The sequence below is a fragment of the Saccostrea echinata genome, unplaced genomic scaffold (assembly GCF_033153115.1).
Source record: "Saccostrea echinata isolate AGI-Se365-2 ecotype Australia unplaced genomic scaffold, CSIRO_AGI_Sech_v1 ptg000002l, whole genome shotgun sequence".
Classification (NCBI taxonomy): Eukaryota; Metazoa; Mollusca; class Bivalvia; order Ostreida; family Ostreidae; genus Saccostrea; species Saccostrea echinata.
Window position 1 is genome coordinate 13,004,295 of NW_026889751.1, and position 18,206 is coordinate 13,022,500.

At 31.2% G+C, this 18,206-nt stretch overlaps 2 protein-coding genes across 3 annotated transcripts in view; one reads left to right on the top strand and one right to left on the bottom strand.

Annotated features, from left to right (window-relative positions):
* Positions 1-18,206, bottom strand: part of LOC133173165 (large ribosomal subunit protein uL4-like) — a 389,882-nt gene that overhangs the window by 69,398 nt on the left and 302,278 nt on the right. The window lies entirely within an intron of this gene.
* LOC133173127 (gamma-tubulin complex component 4-like) overlaps positions 1-18,206 on the top strand; it is a 114,533-nt gene that overhangs the window by 29,462 nt on the left and 66,865 nt on the right. For both annotated transcript variants that reach the window (XM_061308066.1, XM_061308074.1), the window contains exons 4-9: positions 6,507-6,563; positions 6,852-6,931; positions 7,183-7,381; positions 8,036-8,207; positions 9,081-9,205; positions 11,341-11,497. In XM_061308066.1, the coding sequence (XP_061164050.1) occupies positions 6,507-6,563; positions 6,852-6,931; positions 7,183-7,381; positions 8,036-8,207; positions 9,081-9,205; positions 11,341-11,497 (790 nt within the window). The remainder of the gene's footprint in view (positions 1-6,506; positions 6,564-6,851; positions 6,932-7,182; positions 7,382-8,035; positions 8,208-9,080; positions 9,206-11,340; positions 11,498-18,206) is intronic.

Genomic DNA, 18,206 nt, shown 5'->3' on the forward strand with positions numbered 1-18,206 from the left:
CCTGTATAATCAAGATACAATGTAGATTATAATTTATATTACATAAATTTATACTTTAGATATCATATGATTCAATATAATGATTTTTGTACAGCTTGCAAATTAAATTTATAAGATGTAAAATAATTATGCCACACTGCCATAACGAGTCCACGTCGTCCCACTACAGTTCATATTGATTCATATGGCAGCTCTATCAGAGGACTGGACCCTCTTAATAGTGGCTATTAATAAAACAACTCTTATAGTTTATACATATTCATGTTTTAACATTGAATTACAATAAAGAAAAAAATATATTGAAAACGAAAAGCAATACATTACATACATAATAATGAGATTAAGTTAATTATATAGTTTTTTTATGTTATATACATATATATATTCATATGTATAAAAGTTGGATGATTTATATCACAGACTTCCCTCGACCTTTTTAAATATATTTATTTTCCAGTCCTTGTATTTTGATCTTTTAAGAGCATAATAAAACGTGTTTAAGGATTTTTTAACATGACAAAGAATTGCTTTTGGCGTTTCAGCTATTTCTTCCAGTCTACATGTACACAGCATTTTGTATTTATAGATTCTAAGGGCTACAAATGATATAAGATTGGTAAATAAAATTGTGTTTTCGTTGACTTCATTATAGAATCCTACTACTATAAGTTTCCATGATACATTAAATTTTAAAATTTCACTAACAACATTCCATATTCTTTGGTATACTAAGAATTGACACAAGTTTATACACAGTAATACGTATTTCCCCTTTCTAGTTACATGTAATAATTTTAACCAATAGAAAAACCCAAATGTAGCATTATGAAAAAGCTTCTCTGCCTAATTTACATATTATTTTTTCCCTAAGTATGATTGGCAATATTAGCACAATTGAAGTTGCGTTTGCAAGACTACATAGAACTGTGCCAAAAAATATTGTTACACATATTGTGTTCGAATCAAGTACGTGATTCTTGTCAGTGTATCTATAGTGGTAAGTTTTGAGAGAGTGGGTAACGAGGATGTAACCCACTCTTTAAATTTGCTAGCCAGGGAAAAAAAATCTGGCCATGTCTTTCCTATATACACAAATTAAGCGATCTTGCTGTGTGATACGAGGTTTAAAAATATACGAGTTTTTTGGATAAAAGTAAACAAAAATCTTTTTTCTTACATCAAAAACCCTACTTACAAGGAGTTTTATAACGCATATGTGCATGAGGATGTAGTTTATACATGTATCTATATAATGATCAAGAAAGGGGAGCATATTGCAAGTATTTCTATCACAATCAAAGGGCACTCCTAACAAAAATTCACTATAGTAAACTATACTTAACTATAGTTTACTATTATTAACTATAGTAAATACTTTGATACTTTAATTAACTATGAAACTTTGTTTGGAACTTTTTTGAGATTTCAAAGCTGAATTTTCTTAAATTTATATCTGTAATGTAAAATTTTGGGATGATATGTTAATGAACAAGAAATACGAGGTGTAATCAAAATGTTCGCGAAGTAATTGAATTACTACCATAAAAGAAATAAAATCAGATTTCGATTTGTATTATTTTTTAAAGTGGTCCTCTCCGAATTGAATGCACATCTGCCATCGTTCTGCCCATGTGGGAATTACGTGATCCAGGCGTTCACGTGACATGCTCCGTAGCGTTCTGCCCATGTGCGAATTACGTGATCCAGGCGTTCAAGTGACATGCTCCGTAGCGTTCTGTTCACAGAAATTAAAAGATTTTTCCGAGTCTTATATTTCTTACCATGCAAGTTAATTTTTGTAACAAGAATAGCCCATTTGTTATAAATAGGATTGGTGGATAAGGATATCTTTTCCCAGGATAAGCATAGTAACCATCAAAACCCGACTCTTTTGTATTGGGACGCGTCGTTTATCCATTGTGGATAAAGTATGGGCGCCTTCTTTTTATCATATATGATATGTTTAAAATCTAAGGTAAACGATATTTTAGGGTTTCAATAACTATGTTATTGTTAAGATATTCAACTATTTTTCTAACTGCAGTTTGGCGATCTTTCGTTACAGATTGCTCAACTAAGGACACATCTCTTCCCAAGCTTGCTTTCACTGGGCACCAGAACAAACATCATTTTAACCACCTCCCTTCCTTCACTAAAACAATCAATCCAATTAATAATTGAACTTCTGCCATGTCTTTTTGTCTTCATAAATCGTGTACAAATTATTTTATGCCACTGAAAAGGAATTTCTAAGATAAACGTTAAACTTTAAAGCCGTTTGTTGCTCAAGTACGACTGAGTCATTCATTTTTTGTCACTTCATCTACATATTGAGTAATTTTTATATTGTGACGTCCAAATGTGGAGCAAATATCTGCTTTTTATAGAACATGTTTATGACTAATTGTGTGCCAAATTTCATTTTGATCTGAACTGTGGTTTTGTAAATAACGAGATAGTTCACAAACTTTTTGATCACCCCTTGTAGTTCCCTAACATATAAAAAAAGTACACGTATAAATTTAAGAACAAAACATATCACAATCATATATCCAAAAAAAAAAAATACTTTGATTTACTATAGTAAAAACTTTGATACTGCATTAAACTATAGTTAACTTTGGTGAACTATAGTTTTTTGTTGTGGTTTTTTTTTTTTTGGTTAGAGACTATCAGTGTTTTTCATATAGCGATCCTGATACAAACAATATATATAGTGTTTCATAGTTAACGTTACTTAGATACATTCGTTTTTTTCCTACAATAGAGATAATGAAATATATGAAGATAACGAACAGTATTCAAGCTCAAAGGTCCACTAAACAATACAAAATAGGAGCAGAGCAAACACGGACCTCCAAACATCAGAGGTGGGATCAGGTGCCATGGAGGAGTGAGCATCCCCTGCCGACCGGTCACACCTGCCGTGTGCTCCTTGTCATGATCGGGAAATAACGGAAAAATCCGTCGACAATTCAGTGTGTAAATAATGGCCTAACAATTAGTATGAAAAACGTTAGTCAGCATTTGACTCAATGATAAATTGTATTTGCTGACAAGGTCATTGTATAATATAATTCTACAGACAATAATTTTAAGTACACAAATTACAGGGGAAACAAGAAATCTATGAGCCAGTGCTCTCTAGTGATACCCCATCCGCACAGACAGACGGACAGGGTTTGTACCAAAATGAATATCACTGTATAGCCGAACCAAAGAGTGTATTAAAATTTCAAGCATCTGCGATGAGTTGTTGCAGAGAAAACTGCAGCGAAAAAAAAATGTTTCGGACAGACAGTCAGACACAAACATTCACCCCGCACACATAACAGAGAGATTCGCAGGGTACAAGGTATATACCCCCATTTTATTCGAAGCGGGGGTATTAATATTCATGTAATACATAAGGATAAATGACCCTAAAAGAGGGAAAAAGATATTACATGATATTAAAAATGAAGCAGTAATTACAGTTAATGATAGCATCTCCATATTGGACGCTATTGTACGCTTCATATGCCGTGCTTTCTCTATTTTTTTCCTTGTCTAAAAATTTTATAAATATATATATATATATATATATATATATATATATATATATATATATATATATATATATATATATGAATTATTGCTCCTCAATGATGTATACTCATTGGGATGCAAGAAAAAAAAGACATATTTCCACGTACATTGTATATGATGCTAGTATTGAGAAGTGGCGTTAAGGAGGGGAAGGTACTTTGCTCCTCCTCCAATATACATTTTAAAGAAAAAAAATCGAGAGACTCTAGGCCTTCACCGACCCTTCCAAACATCGGATTAACGCATATCACATCTCATTTCTAAAGGTTTAATTATAAAATATAGTGAAAAAAAAAGTAGGGGGTCATATTTCTATGGGGGTCATTTTTCAACGTGTGTGGAGTCGTAGAATTACCGGCCTGGAAGGGTTTTCTACGGTCGAAAAATGACCCTACTTGCCGTAGAAAATTGACCGGGGGGTCATTTTTCTACGGAGAAATTTGACCCCCCGGTCAATATTCTATGGGGGTCACTTTTCGTCGTTACACAGGCTCTAATGATTATATAGTGAAAATGCATAAATTCTTTAAAAATCTCCTTCTCTGCTTTTGGGTATTCAGCCGATGAAATAAGTACATATTTATGATGAGCAATGGTGCCTCTTCCAAAATTGTGAATTTCATGGCCCCTGGGTCAGGAGTTCTGGTGTTAGGGCGGGGCTCTAATGATTATATAGTGAAAATGCATGTATTCTTTAAAATTCTACTCCTCTGCTCCTGGGTATTTAGCCGATGAAATGAGTACAAAGTTATGATGAACAATGGTGCCTCTTCCAAAATTGTGAATTTCATGGCCCCTGGGTCAGGGGTTCTGGTGTTAGGATGGGGCTCTAATGATTATACAGTGAAAATGCATTAATCCTTAGAAAATCTTCTCCTCTGCTACTGGGTATTAAGCGGCTGAACTAAATATATAGTTATGATGAGCAATGGTGCCTCTTCCAAAATTGTGAATTTCATGGCCCCTCGGTCAGGGGTTCCTGGGGGGGGCTTATTTGTTATATACTGAAAATACGTTAATGCTTTAAAAATCTTCTCCTTTGCCCCTTGGTATTAAGCAAACAAAATAAGTACATAGTTATGATGAGAAAGAGTGCCTCTAGTCTTTCAAAATTGTGAATTTCATTGCCCCTTGGTCAGGGGCTTTATGTATGGGTGGGGCTCTATTCATTAGTTAGCAAAAATGCATTAATCATTTAATGCTTTGAAAATCTTCTCATCTGCCCATGAGTACTTAGCAAACAAACTAAATGCAATAATATCAATGTAAATGTATTAAATATTAATTTAAGTATATGTGCCTTTTCTTTGCTCCTGGGTATCTATGAGGCAAACAGAGTACACAATTGAAATAAGTTAAGCAAATGAGAGTTACTCCCCTTTGCTAGATGTTGTTAATGAAGAAATCCTTGTGTATAATTTAATTATCCGGATTATTTGATTGAATGAGAACGCAAGAAAGAATGTTAAATATATAGAAACAAAATAAAAATGAATGTTTGGTTTAAATGAGCAAAGCATGTTCAAAGTCAGATTCTTGTCTGAAAAGCATTATAAAATATGACATAAAGATTATTTATATATTTAGCAAAAGTTGGAAATGTACACAGTATGATTACATGGTTGTGATCTGTATGACAGTAGGTTAGTTGATGTCATTGGGGAAGTCATGGTTGACAATAGACTGGATTAAATTGTTTATACTTTATCAAAGTGAACAAAGAATCACAGAGAGGCAGGTGACAAGTGTAATTAGTGACAAGTGGCAAATAGACATGTTGTATACCCAAGTCTGTGTGTACTGAATTGTTTGTTTGTTTTTGTTTGTATGTTGTTTAACGTCCCTTTCGAGAATTTTTCACTCATATGGAGACGCCACCACGTGCCAGTGGAGAGCTTCAAATTTTGTGCTATACTCGGCACTTACGGCCATGGAGCAGTGAGGGATCTTTTTCGTGCCAGCACCTACTGCGACACAGGACCTCGGTTTATACGGTCTCATCCGAAGGACCTGTTTCCACGTCCCACAGTGGGATTCGAACCCGCGACGTAAGGATCAACTCCTTACTTCGCGACTCTAGAGCAGACACTCTAACCACTGCGCCATGCAGGCGACTGTACTGAATTGTAGCACTAGACAAGTGACCAAAACATATCTGTATATATTGAATACCTTACACAATAGGCAAGTGTCCATTGTATTTGTATATTTTACATTCATTATCATCCCTGTAAGACTTGGGAAAACCAAGTATGATCCCAAGGAGATCACTTGTGTCTAGCATGTTACAATAAGCAAGAGTATTTTTACCAGATTTTTGAAATTCTTGGACAACATTGCTTTGTCTATCAGTTAATTTTGTTTTATACTTCTATGGACCTTTTACAGTGTTGTATTATACTCAGGTGACCGTTAAGGCCCTTGGGCCTCTTGTTTTATTTGTTTAGGTAAATTTAAAAAGTACCTATTTTTCTGGAACAACCCTCGTACCATGGTGTATGAAATATAATTTCTTATTTCATCTTATTCATTTGGACAGAAGAAACAAAGACAGTAAATGTACTTTTTACCACTGGGTCATAATTCCATGGAATCACAATTTCTGTTCAATCCGTGGATAGAAAAATATGGGGATTCTTTGAATTGTCATTGTTAGACATTAATGCGCATTTAGTACACTGTGACAAATTTCTGCAGGAAGTTTTGTGACTAAATACATTGCATAAATAACTTATTATTGTGTCTACTGTATATTTCTTTTCATGATGTAATACATGTATATCATAGGGTGTGGTATTCATATCATATGGATACATTTCTTGATTTGATATAAAAGTAATTTTTTTTTTATTAAGCTTGTATTACACTATTACATGTGTAATAAACTTGAAATAGACATGTTTTTGAATGTATTACAGTACCACATTTTGTTCCCTGCCCTGGCATCAGTTCTGGAACAAATCACAAGTCACAAGGTATACTGAAATGATAAAAAAAAAATCAAGACCTTAAGATATCTATAATCAGTTCTATGGATTAAGTCTTATGATTTTTGGAATTTGAAATAGTATGATTCTGTTGAAAAATACTCTTGTCAATTAACTTTTCTATATGCTTTAAGAAAATATTTATTTTTTTAGTAATTTGTTTTTTCATCATTGTTTTTGTAAAACTGCGTAGCAAAAACATGCTTTAGAAAAAAAAAAAAAAAACCTCAATGTTGACAATCATCCATTGAGTTAATATTTTAATTTTGTTTGTAGGCACATGGTTGTTACATTCTGGATATTCTTCATAAAAATGCAGTTTGTGGTCTCCCTATAGTCCGAAATGCTTTAAATAGGTAAGAAAACTATCCCATTGTACATCTCTTAGGTCTGATTAACATGTAGATGATTAATTTTGCTTCCAAAAAAATGTCTATCAAATTTACAAGTATTCGTTGTATTTTTCATCTTTAGATATAAAAAACAAACTTTCACTGTAAGGTTGTATAATAGAGTTAATTCCCTTGCCTCACTTTGCATTCTTCAGACCTCTGACTATTGGAAATTTTTTAAAAATGGCATGTCTTATTCAGCAATACTTTTACAGGATTTTATATGTATGTCATGGACTGCTTTACAAACAGCTGTGTTCCTGGCTTCTGTATGGCTGCCTGAATGATCCGTATCAGGAGTTCTTTGTACAGCTGAACACAGAGGACTCAGAAGGTATCAGTTCTGTAAACATGCAGGAAGAGGAGGAGAATGATGAACTACCAATCATGGGGGTTACTGGGAGGCAGCTACAAGTAGGTCCAACCCTAATAGATTTTTTTGTGAGTTCAAGTTTTATAGGAACTCTTTTATATTGGGGTACACATTCAGGCTTAGGCTGGGGACAATAATTTGCATTTTAGCTCAAGGATTTCGACTGAGTGTAAAAATAAGCAAGAGTTTTTGTCTGAAAACAATGCATTGACCACTGATGAAAATAAAGACAAGTTTTGGGTGTTGTATGAGAGTTTTAATTGTTTACTCTAGTAAATTGTACCCGAAGTTCTTACTAGATTTGAACTAGAACAAACTTCCATGAAAAAAAGCACACTCGTTGGAAAGTACTCTAAATCGTAGCAATAAAATATATTTTAAATTGAGAAGAAACTTCAGATTTAATCATTTAATCGACTTTTCAAAACAGAATTTAAGGAATATCATAGTAATGATAGTACCATAGCTGCCTAATTCTAAGTACTGATTAAATTGTTTTATTGTTTTTACTAATTTACTGTTACTTAGATATTTTCAAAATCAATTAGATATACATACATGGCAATGCATTGAGGCCAGAGGGTCAATATCTTTATATGGATAAATCACATTTCAGCTTGTTCTTACATTTACATTATGAGAGTCCTATGTATGTTCATTAATGAAAGTATGGTAATCTATGAAGGTATTTGCAGAAAATCCTGTCCTTGAACACCACAGAAATAAGTTCCAGTCTACATAGATTTGCCCTGAGGGCTGAGCTCCTACCATGTTACATCCCAGTAAGGGTGGCTAACAAGATTCTATTTGTCGGAGAATCGGTTCAGATGTTTGAGAATGAGAAGAAACCAAACTCCCAAAAGAAAGGTGTGAGAAATGTGGCTTTCCACTGTAGAGAAACTAAGTTACAATTAGATATATTTATGTTTTTATTGGAAAATAATACCCTAATACATGTACTATTGGAAATGTGGTCTTATTCAAAGTTTCAAGGACAGTTTTTGTTATGCCAATCTACTGAGATTGGTGGAATAATGGTATAGCTTTCCCATCTGTCTGTTAATTAGCATTTAGATTGTCCATTTGGCTCATTTACACTGTGAGACTTAGGACATCAAACCTTGTCAGTTGATGCATCTTAAGAGAAAAGTTTGTGGAAACCCAAAAGTAGGTCACCATGGCCTCATTTAGAATTGTATGACTATACATGTATCAAGGCTAATTCTTAATATCTGTAGCATGCAAGTCTAGATAAAGGACCCTGTCCCAATTGAAAATTTAAACTTTTATCCCCCCAAATTAAGATATCCTAAATGACAAGTAGATTGAATTTTTCATTGCTCTTGAATAATGAGACAATATAAAGATGTGCAAAGAGGATAAACCTATAGTCTTACTGACTTTATTCTACAGTAAAACAACATTAATATTTCCAAATTTTGCAACATTTTCCAATTTAAAATTCCCAGTTGAAAAGGTGCATGTACACGCATCTAATCTGATGGAATCCATATCATGAATCACAAGAGTCACAAGTGTGCTTATTTATAAAATATAAATCAATACACTTATGATTTATGTAAAATTTTAGTACTAACTAGATACACTGAAATTTTTGAGAAATATAAATTAACTTCTATTATGCACAACTTTTAATTTTACAGACACCTGCACAGTATTTACTAGTAAAATTGTTTTGCTTAATCGTTTATGTATGTGTTTTTTTTCTTCTTAACTTAGGAAGCATTCTCAAGAACAAGGAAGAAGATTTTTCCAAAGATCTACATGAACTGTCTCAAGAAGAGGAATTCAACTCCATGGCTTTTGAATCTCTGATAGACAGTATAAGGACACATGTTGCAGAGGTAAATCTGTTTTACAAGTTTTGTTCTCAGTATTGGGAAATACAACATCAGTTGATAATTATTTATCATAACCTTAAATCAGATCCTAAAACTGGAGATGGATTTGGTCGTTTATTCACTGTAACACCAGAAATCAATGATCGACATGTTAATACATGTATATTAGAAAAACAATCATTAAAATATTTAAATGTGTTAAAAATAAAAAAAAATTAGCAGTACAGTGCTACCTCAGTATATTGTCAACTTTTGTCCAAAACGGATTTTGGCATTAAAGAGAGGGTGGAAATATAACGCGTTCTGTCATAAATTACAATGCAATGAGCCCAGATCAAGATGGATATATAATTTATTTCAGTTACACTCAAATATCATGCTTGTGCACATTTGTACATACATGTACATTTAAGTGCAGCTTTCATTTCTTCCGGAAAATAGTCATTAATTTATTTGTTTACAAGAATTGCTTTGGATGTTGGAACTGACCAAAATTTTCTTGATTAGGAAACAGGCAGGGTTCGACACTAACATTTGTAGGCTTTAGTCCGGCCGGACTAGTGCTTCTTTACTTTTACTAGTCCGCACGCGATTTTATGAGTCCGTCAAAAAAAAAAAAAGAAAAGAAAAAGAAACATCAATGTTTTTAAACATCAATTTAAATTGACAATTAATAGACGTTTTATACTTTTTTTTTAAAATAAACAAAGCATTTACGTGAAATACATTATTCCACAGATTCGTTGAAATCTCGCAATCAGCAAGGACGATCGTATTCCCGATCTCGTTTTTTTTTTTTTTTTTTTTTTTTTTTTTTTTTGGTCTTTACATTACATCCAAAACGTCCAACATCTTTCTTTAAAGTGTCATACTAAATCATGATCACTAAAAACATTTACTTCATATCGATCATGACTCAGAATTGCATAACTACCCACCAAAAGCTAGAAATCTAAAAATACACGGAGGTTTTCCAGTAAAAGTTGTCGAGAACCGGACATCGGTAATTTATTCATATTGTTTTCCAGAAATTTTTATTGGTCCGCTCGGACTAATTAGCCACAGATTTTATTAGTCCGAATGAAAATGTGTTAGTCTGAGACTAACGGACTAACATTAGTGTCGAACCCTGACAGGTTAAAAAAGTTTTTTGAGCAGGTCTATTTCCATGTAACTATAAGTCCTACTTTAACCAAACTTGCATGGATATCGATCTTGGGATGTACACAGACTAGAGAAAAAAAAATATAATGTGAAATTTGCCTTACTTATAGATAACATTTGTCGAGGTGAGCTTCATAATCTTTGATTACCTATGTTTTTAATCTATAAAAATAAAATCAAGGTATTATTTTTTTCTTTGATTTCACATTTGAAACCAGTATGTGCATGATATGAAGGGTTTATTGAGAAGTGATTCCCTTATCTGGATGATTCATTTATCCGGACAATTTCATTTGGGATGAAGGCATCCAGATTAACAAGGTGCCACTGTATACTGCAAATTCACTATACATGTACGTGTATATGCTTTAGTGAATTTGTTATACAGATATAACAGATTACTTATATATAGCAAAATAATTCAAAGGTCCCAGGACTTTGCTTCAACAAGTTTTACTGTATATGCTAGTTATCAAGGCCTTGTGTCTCAAAATTCAAAAGACAGAAGTTAACTTTATGGTTTGGAGTATTGGTCCAAGGTCAAGTAGACTGATATGCTGATTTTCAAAATTTCTCATGACAAGCATAGCACTTGCTAGATAGTACAGAGTTACCTCTCAAAAGTAAATGAATATGTGTAAATCAGTACTATGGTGTATTTTGAAAAGTAGGTCAAAGGTCAAGTTCAATGGTCATAGGTTGGTAACTATGGTATTTTTACAAAAGCTATTGTTCAAAGCAATATATGAACAAAATATGAAATCCCTGCCTCGAACAGTTTTCAAGTTACAGAATGTGACAGATGGACAGACAGACAGACATCAGGTAAAGTGATCCCTAAGTGTTGCTCTACTCTGCAGGTGACACCAAAACACAAAAAATCCAATCAAATGGTATATTTGTTCCTATTTTTGTGCTCTGTATTCAATATACTATAATCTTTAATTGACCATTAATTTCTTTCTTTTTTGTAGCATCTCTATATACTGGTTGTGGAAGATGCCAACCTTGCCTCGGAGTTACGTATTATCAAAGACTTCTTTTTACTGGGACGTGGAGAGCTATTTCTGGCCTTCATAGATCAAACACAGACATTACTTAGAGGGCCACCTGTCAACACCACAGAACATGGTAACATTACAGTTGTCCATTCATAACATGATCTCATCTGTATTAAATTGACATAATGTATTATTTTCATTTTGTAATGTAACATCTCATTATAATCATTGCTTGCTTATGAACTTTCTCGTTTTTAAAAGTATTTTGAAAGATCTCCTACAAATCTTGACTATTAATTCTTTTATATCGTTTTAAAAGAATTTCATAATTTAAAAAAAAAATTATATAGTAACCATTGCAACAATGTTCCTCAGATTTTATTCAAAAACTAATTTACAGAATTGATCTTGCCTGTTGCATGACATGTTTTATTTAAATGGACCAAAACCAATTAATAGTGATGGGACATCAGTTAATTTTCATAATCGATCATCGGTTGGAATCGGTTACTGCTTCCGATGCAATTTTACCGATTATAATTGGATTTCATAGATTTGTATACAAAAAGCAGACTATTATAATTATTTCATATTATTTCTTTAACATGAATATATAAAATATATAATATATTATTTTCTTTGTTGTTTTGCTTCTTTTACACTTTCTAGGCCTAAAAAATTACGTTTTTTTGTTTCCTGTAACATTCCCCAAAAAATAATGAGGGTCGGTTGGTTGGGATTTTTTTTTTGGCTTATGAATAATGGGGTCAAACATCCCGTGACTGAATTATCTAGGTGATATATTTACAGTGGACACCCAACATGGCTGCCTAGCGGCAGAAAACGAACTCCAAAAAGTCACGGGGGGAATTGATTACTCTTTATATTTAAGGTAAATGTTGACTAGGTTGCATATTTTATATCTCAAATAAAAGATACAATTAATAATTTTGAATAAAAAGAATCAGCTGATTGATCAAACTAAAGAGCAAACACAGATTTGGCAGGAAAAAAAATCCACCCGGGGGTAAATTGAATGGGACGGTCCGGTTACAAGAAACAAACATAATATTTTTTAGGCCCTATATATGCACCTTTCGGTTCTTAATCACCTCTGCTATGTGCTAGTTGGCTAGTATCAGATGCAGACGCCGTTTTCTTTCATTAAAAAGAAATAAATTTTAAACCAGAAATGGATAATTCCGGAATGTATTGTATTAGAAGTATGTTTCCGATGATCAATTATGAAAAATTAGGGTGACACGAAACGCCGAAATGTCGGGTTTCTGCCGAAATGTAAGTAGAATGCGCCGAAATGACTGATGAAATACTGCAATGACTGTGGATATCAATTGATACGGATACTAATACCTCACAAACATAAACTTTTTGAGGTCAATCCTTACCCCTAAGGTTTTAGAGCCCATTTTATCGTAAATATTGGAGGAAGTCAGCCGCCATTGATGGGCTTCATAGTATACCGTATACCACGCCCGATTGTTTTTTTTTTAATCCTCTTTGTAATATGTCAGTCTCGTATTACGTTTTTATTTAAATTGTAAATGATATATTATATGCCTTTAAATATTTTTTTAAAAAAAATAATGACGATGTTTATCATCAGGATAATATGAATATTAGAATATTAGCTAAGAAAAAACCCCATATAATTATGTATTAAAACTAATAATAATAGAAAAATTTATAACATAAGTTTCTTACTAAAAAATTTTGACTTAATATTAGAAAAAAAATGTACTTTCAGATTATCAAATACTTTTAGATTATCAAATATTGGGACAGTTAGCCGTTTTAAATAGACTTTAAAAAGAAAAGTCTGATTACGTTGCCCAGCTTTTGCCACGTAGAGGCCACCCCAAATACATGTAAGAGCCATCATTTTGAATTTGAAAAATAAATATTTTCATAAAAAAAAAAGAAGAAAGAAAGAAAATGGAAAATTAACCTCTAAAGAAAAGCCAAACAAACATATTTTGGATATCATATGGGGGAAAATAAAAATATTGTTAATTTCCTCTTAAACATTTAATCTTTTTAGAAATGAATGAGAAAAATAAAGAAAATTTGTAAAAATGAGTTGGAAAAGTTGGAATTAGAGCTTTAAAAAATATGGAAACTATAAAGGAATACATACACAAAGAACACTAAAACTTTGTAAAATGCATAAAGCTAGGTTATTTGGTCAATAGCATTTTATAAAAGATTGAACTAAACAATAGCACATAATATGTACATTAAAACTTAATTAAAACCAAAGAAAACCATAGGAATTACTAATAATACTAAGGATGAGATTGTATTTGGAGAACTGTTCTTATTGTGTCAAACACAACACCCTACCAGGGCCCAGACTCAGTTCCCCAATACACAATCTTTTTCAAAGATACATAAAACTTAGTATACATGTCTTATAAGGAAGTGAAAATAATTAATGAGAATTTAGGAATTAGTTTATTTACTAGATGTAAAATTACTGTAAGTTAAACAATGTAAGATCAGTGAATTGGAATTCAGATTCAAATTACTAGGTCGTCGAATTAATTTGTATTTTGTTAGATATATTACTTTTACAGACCATGTAGTTGATGTTTTACCAAACCAAAATAATTAAAAAAGCACATTTTGGAGTTTTAATTCGTTTTAAATTTTGCATACTTCGTAGAGCACGCCTGCCGAGAAAATCTAAACGCCCGCGGTGTTGTCTCTCTAATTTCTTATTATACAATATTTGATATATTACTTTAATAAAGTTTTTGGTTAACATTTGACCAAACATTAATTCAAAAAAATATTTTTTTTATATTTGATTCAATAATATAAGCGTTTGATACGAGAGTTTGCAATATTAAAGGAGATAACTCTTACTTGACAGTAGGAACTGCTGTGTATAAACCACGTACCTCGTGTTTTTCTTTCTTTCATTTTAATGAAAACTTATGGTATTTGATTTCATATTCGTTTACAGAATTATGAAGGCTCAGGTGAAAGCTATGCGTTTTACTGGTAGTTGTTTTGAATCAGAAATATTCAATGTTGTCCTTTTTTAACATCAATGTGTAATTATTATTTCAGGTTATATGCAATAAAGTTATATTTAAATAAATACAAAATGATACAGGTAAGAGAAAGGTAATAATTTAGGCTATTCCTATACAACCATCTATATGTCTAGCAGAGAAGGAAAAAGACAAAATGAATAAGAAAAACAACATGTACATATATTTGACATGTACATGTGTACGAAATAGCTTTATCAGTCATTCTACGATAAGAGGACCAATTCAGGGTATAAAACATGAAAAAAAAGAATTGTTTCAAATAGCAAAATGAACATCATAATTCTCTAAAGAACATATCGGTTAACTTAAAAAATAATAATCAACAAATCGGCTATCGTTAACTTTTTACAACAATTTCAATATAACATTGATTTCAAGGAATGTTACGGAAGTTAATGCTTGAACAAGTCTTATTATTTTTTAAGTAAAGCTGAATTTGAACAATTTTTGTTTTCTGATGTTCAGTATAGAACACTAAAGTTTGATTCATGAAGTCTCGCGTGAATTCGATAAGTTAAAATTTCGTGAAAAATATCGTTATGGAAGTTAATTTCCAGCAGAAAAAGTTAAAAATCTCGACAATATTTAAAAATAACTGTTGTTTTAAGATGTTAATCAAAAGTATGAAGCATTTCGATTCAAAAATTTATATATATATATATATATATATATATATATACATATATATATATATATATATATATATATATGTATATATATATATATATATATATATACCTAAAAAAAAAAGTCATGAATTACGGTTACGGAAGTTAAATTTTTAAGAGAGACAACTGTTTTTGTCTAATTCATTTTATTATATCGAGAATTTAATGGTCTAAAGTAGCTCGGAAGATGATGAAAATAATCGATTTTATTCATTTATTTTAATTAGAAAAAAAAATTAATCCCTCGAAAGTTCCAAATATTCCCGCTATATATGATGAAAAATGGCAAAAGACCAAGTACACGAATGTTACAGTATCTTTGTTATAATATTATATGAAGATTGTTAAAATTTGTCTGAAATGATGTGGATGTCTGAATTTATGTTTACTGTGTATACACAGACTGCAAATCTCAATGAAACTAAATTATCGATCTTCATGTATACCCGACAAGTGCGTAATATTATGTGGTATTACATAATTAGGTACATGACAAACATGAAGTTCTGCACGTGCGCTATACACACTCCATGATGGAATAATGAACCATAAAATCAGAATTAGAAAAAAAAAATTACATATTAAGTTAAATAAATGAATTTAAAGAAAAATAGAGGGATTTAATCATGTTAAATAAATACACATGCATGTTTTGAAAACTATAGAAAAGATCGCCGATTTACATCGGAATGCTGAGAATGTATTTAATCCATTAATAAAATCAATATAGATCAATAAAAAAATTAATAATAACTACTTGACGTACATATATTGAAGAACAAATATAATTAAAAAAAAAAAAAATACAATCATTCCAATTTTTTTTTTTTTCGACTAGGTCGTAAACAGTGGTATATATGTCCTTGTTTTTTTTTAATCTATATCTAAAACTATTGTAGGTTTATTTCAGCAAAATTTATACCAAACTAATTGAATTTTATTGCATGCTAATATAGCTAAAATATGTAAATGAATCATTTTATTTATTCTTTATTCACTCAAAACCAGATCACTGGTACAAGAGGAACATATACACATATATACAAACAAAAATTACAGTCAAGGGTCAAAAAATAGACAAGTATATAAAGAAAAAAGAAAAGAAAGTAAACATATAATCAGTTATATATATGGAGGATTCAAGAAGGACAGACAGTTTTGAAGATTTTCTTAATAAATTTTGACAATGATTTTTGTATTTCTACATTATTTGAGTTTATTAGTTCATTAAATTTGAAAGTGTTAGGATTTTTACAATATCTATTTTGGAGAAATATTTTTCTGTCATTCGAAAAGAACTTGCATTCCATAACATAATGAAATTCATCACCAATAGTTTTACAATCACAAATGGTACATATTCTTAAATTTCTATCAATATTATTCCATCTATCTGTTTCAATTGGCAAATGATGATTACACATTCGTAGTAAGTGTAACTCTTAAATCTTTTGGTAAATTCAGCAGATAATTTTCGAAACCAAAGTTTGTTTTTTAAAAATTCTATAATTAATACACTTGGGTGAACTATCAACAATGCTTCTCCATTCTTGTTCAAATTGATTTTTTAGGGTATCTTTAATAATTGACTTAAGCCAGTTAAAACTATGAAATGTTTGACTTGTCCATATATAAGACAATCCACAAGAATTATATAAGCACATCTTGTACACATTTTATCCATGGATGTACAAACGACCCATCGATATATCACCTATAAGAACATGAATAAATCACATTTGTAAGCTTACTTTCATGGGCTGTTAAAATTTTTGCCCAGTACATAACCATTTTTAATTTTATAAATAATGTCAGTGGATATCTACCTGTTTCTCCATACACCATGCAATTTGGAGTACTAGATTTAAGATTTCAGAAATTTTAAGTGCACTTTTTCTATTATGTCTAAATTTTCATATCCCCAGACTTCACAAGAATAAAGTAAAATTGGGTTGATGACTTCATGTCAATAAAACGCATCCTTTACGGAAAAAACAACATTGTCATCAAACATGTATTTACACAATCTCTATCTTTATGCTTCTTTTTACCCAAAGAATATTGTATTGACTAGTATGTTTAGTATGAAAATTTTCTTTCAAGCCCCCCCCAGCAAATGTTTTTACCAAAAGAATGAGGAACCTCAGTCCCAACCCCAAAGCACACATATACACAAAAACACACACATGAACGAATATACGCCTCTTCTTCTTCAGATTAGTATTATAGAGATTGTTGTAATGGTTACACAATCTGTATCGTGAATCAATTTACATATATCTTCATAAATGGTTTCCGAAACTTTCCTTGATTATTATTCAGTTCTTTTTTTAGGGGGGGGGGGGGGGGGTGAAGACAGAAATGAGAATCGGAAACGTACGTGAAAAGAAATTCAACATGTATTTACCATGTCACATCACGATCTCATAACTAGATGTTTAGACTAATTTGATTCAACCAAACTTTAACAGTTCAATTGCTACCAGCATGAAACATGAATAATTTATTGCACAAGCTGTGTCTAACAAATTAATGTACACACCATATGAGCAGGGACCTATATACTAGTATATAGGTCCCTGATATGAGAGACAATTTTATTTTATTACTAAATGTGATTTCCAAATTCTCAAAAAATTCATTAAGTATTTGATCCATCTGCATGAAGTTGATAAACATGCAATCTTCTTGTCCAAATTAATATATTTTGCATGTATGATATAACTGTAAATTGTCTCAATTTATTTGTTATGACAATAATATTTTATACACTGTTTGTATAATGAGGAAAGGACCTTTTAAGTTGAAATAACTTGCATCCTATCCTTTTCGAAATTTATTTCATTAATACAAAAATAAATAAATAAATAAATAGATAAAAAGAAACAAACAAAGAACAAAATCCCCAGTTTCCAAACATCGTTTGCGATATAAATTTATCAATTATATATAATCAATAATAATCCATTGATATTCACAATAATTTATAATTGATAATTATATTTTTTAATCATTTATTCTTTTATTCTTGAAAAAATATTGTATTTCGAAGAGAAGATAATTAATGAGCATTTAGAAATGATTGTTTTAT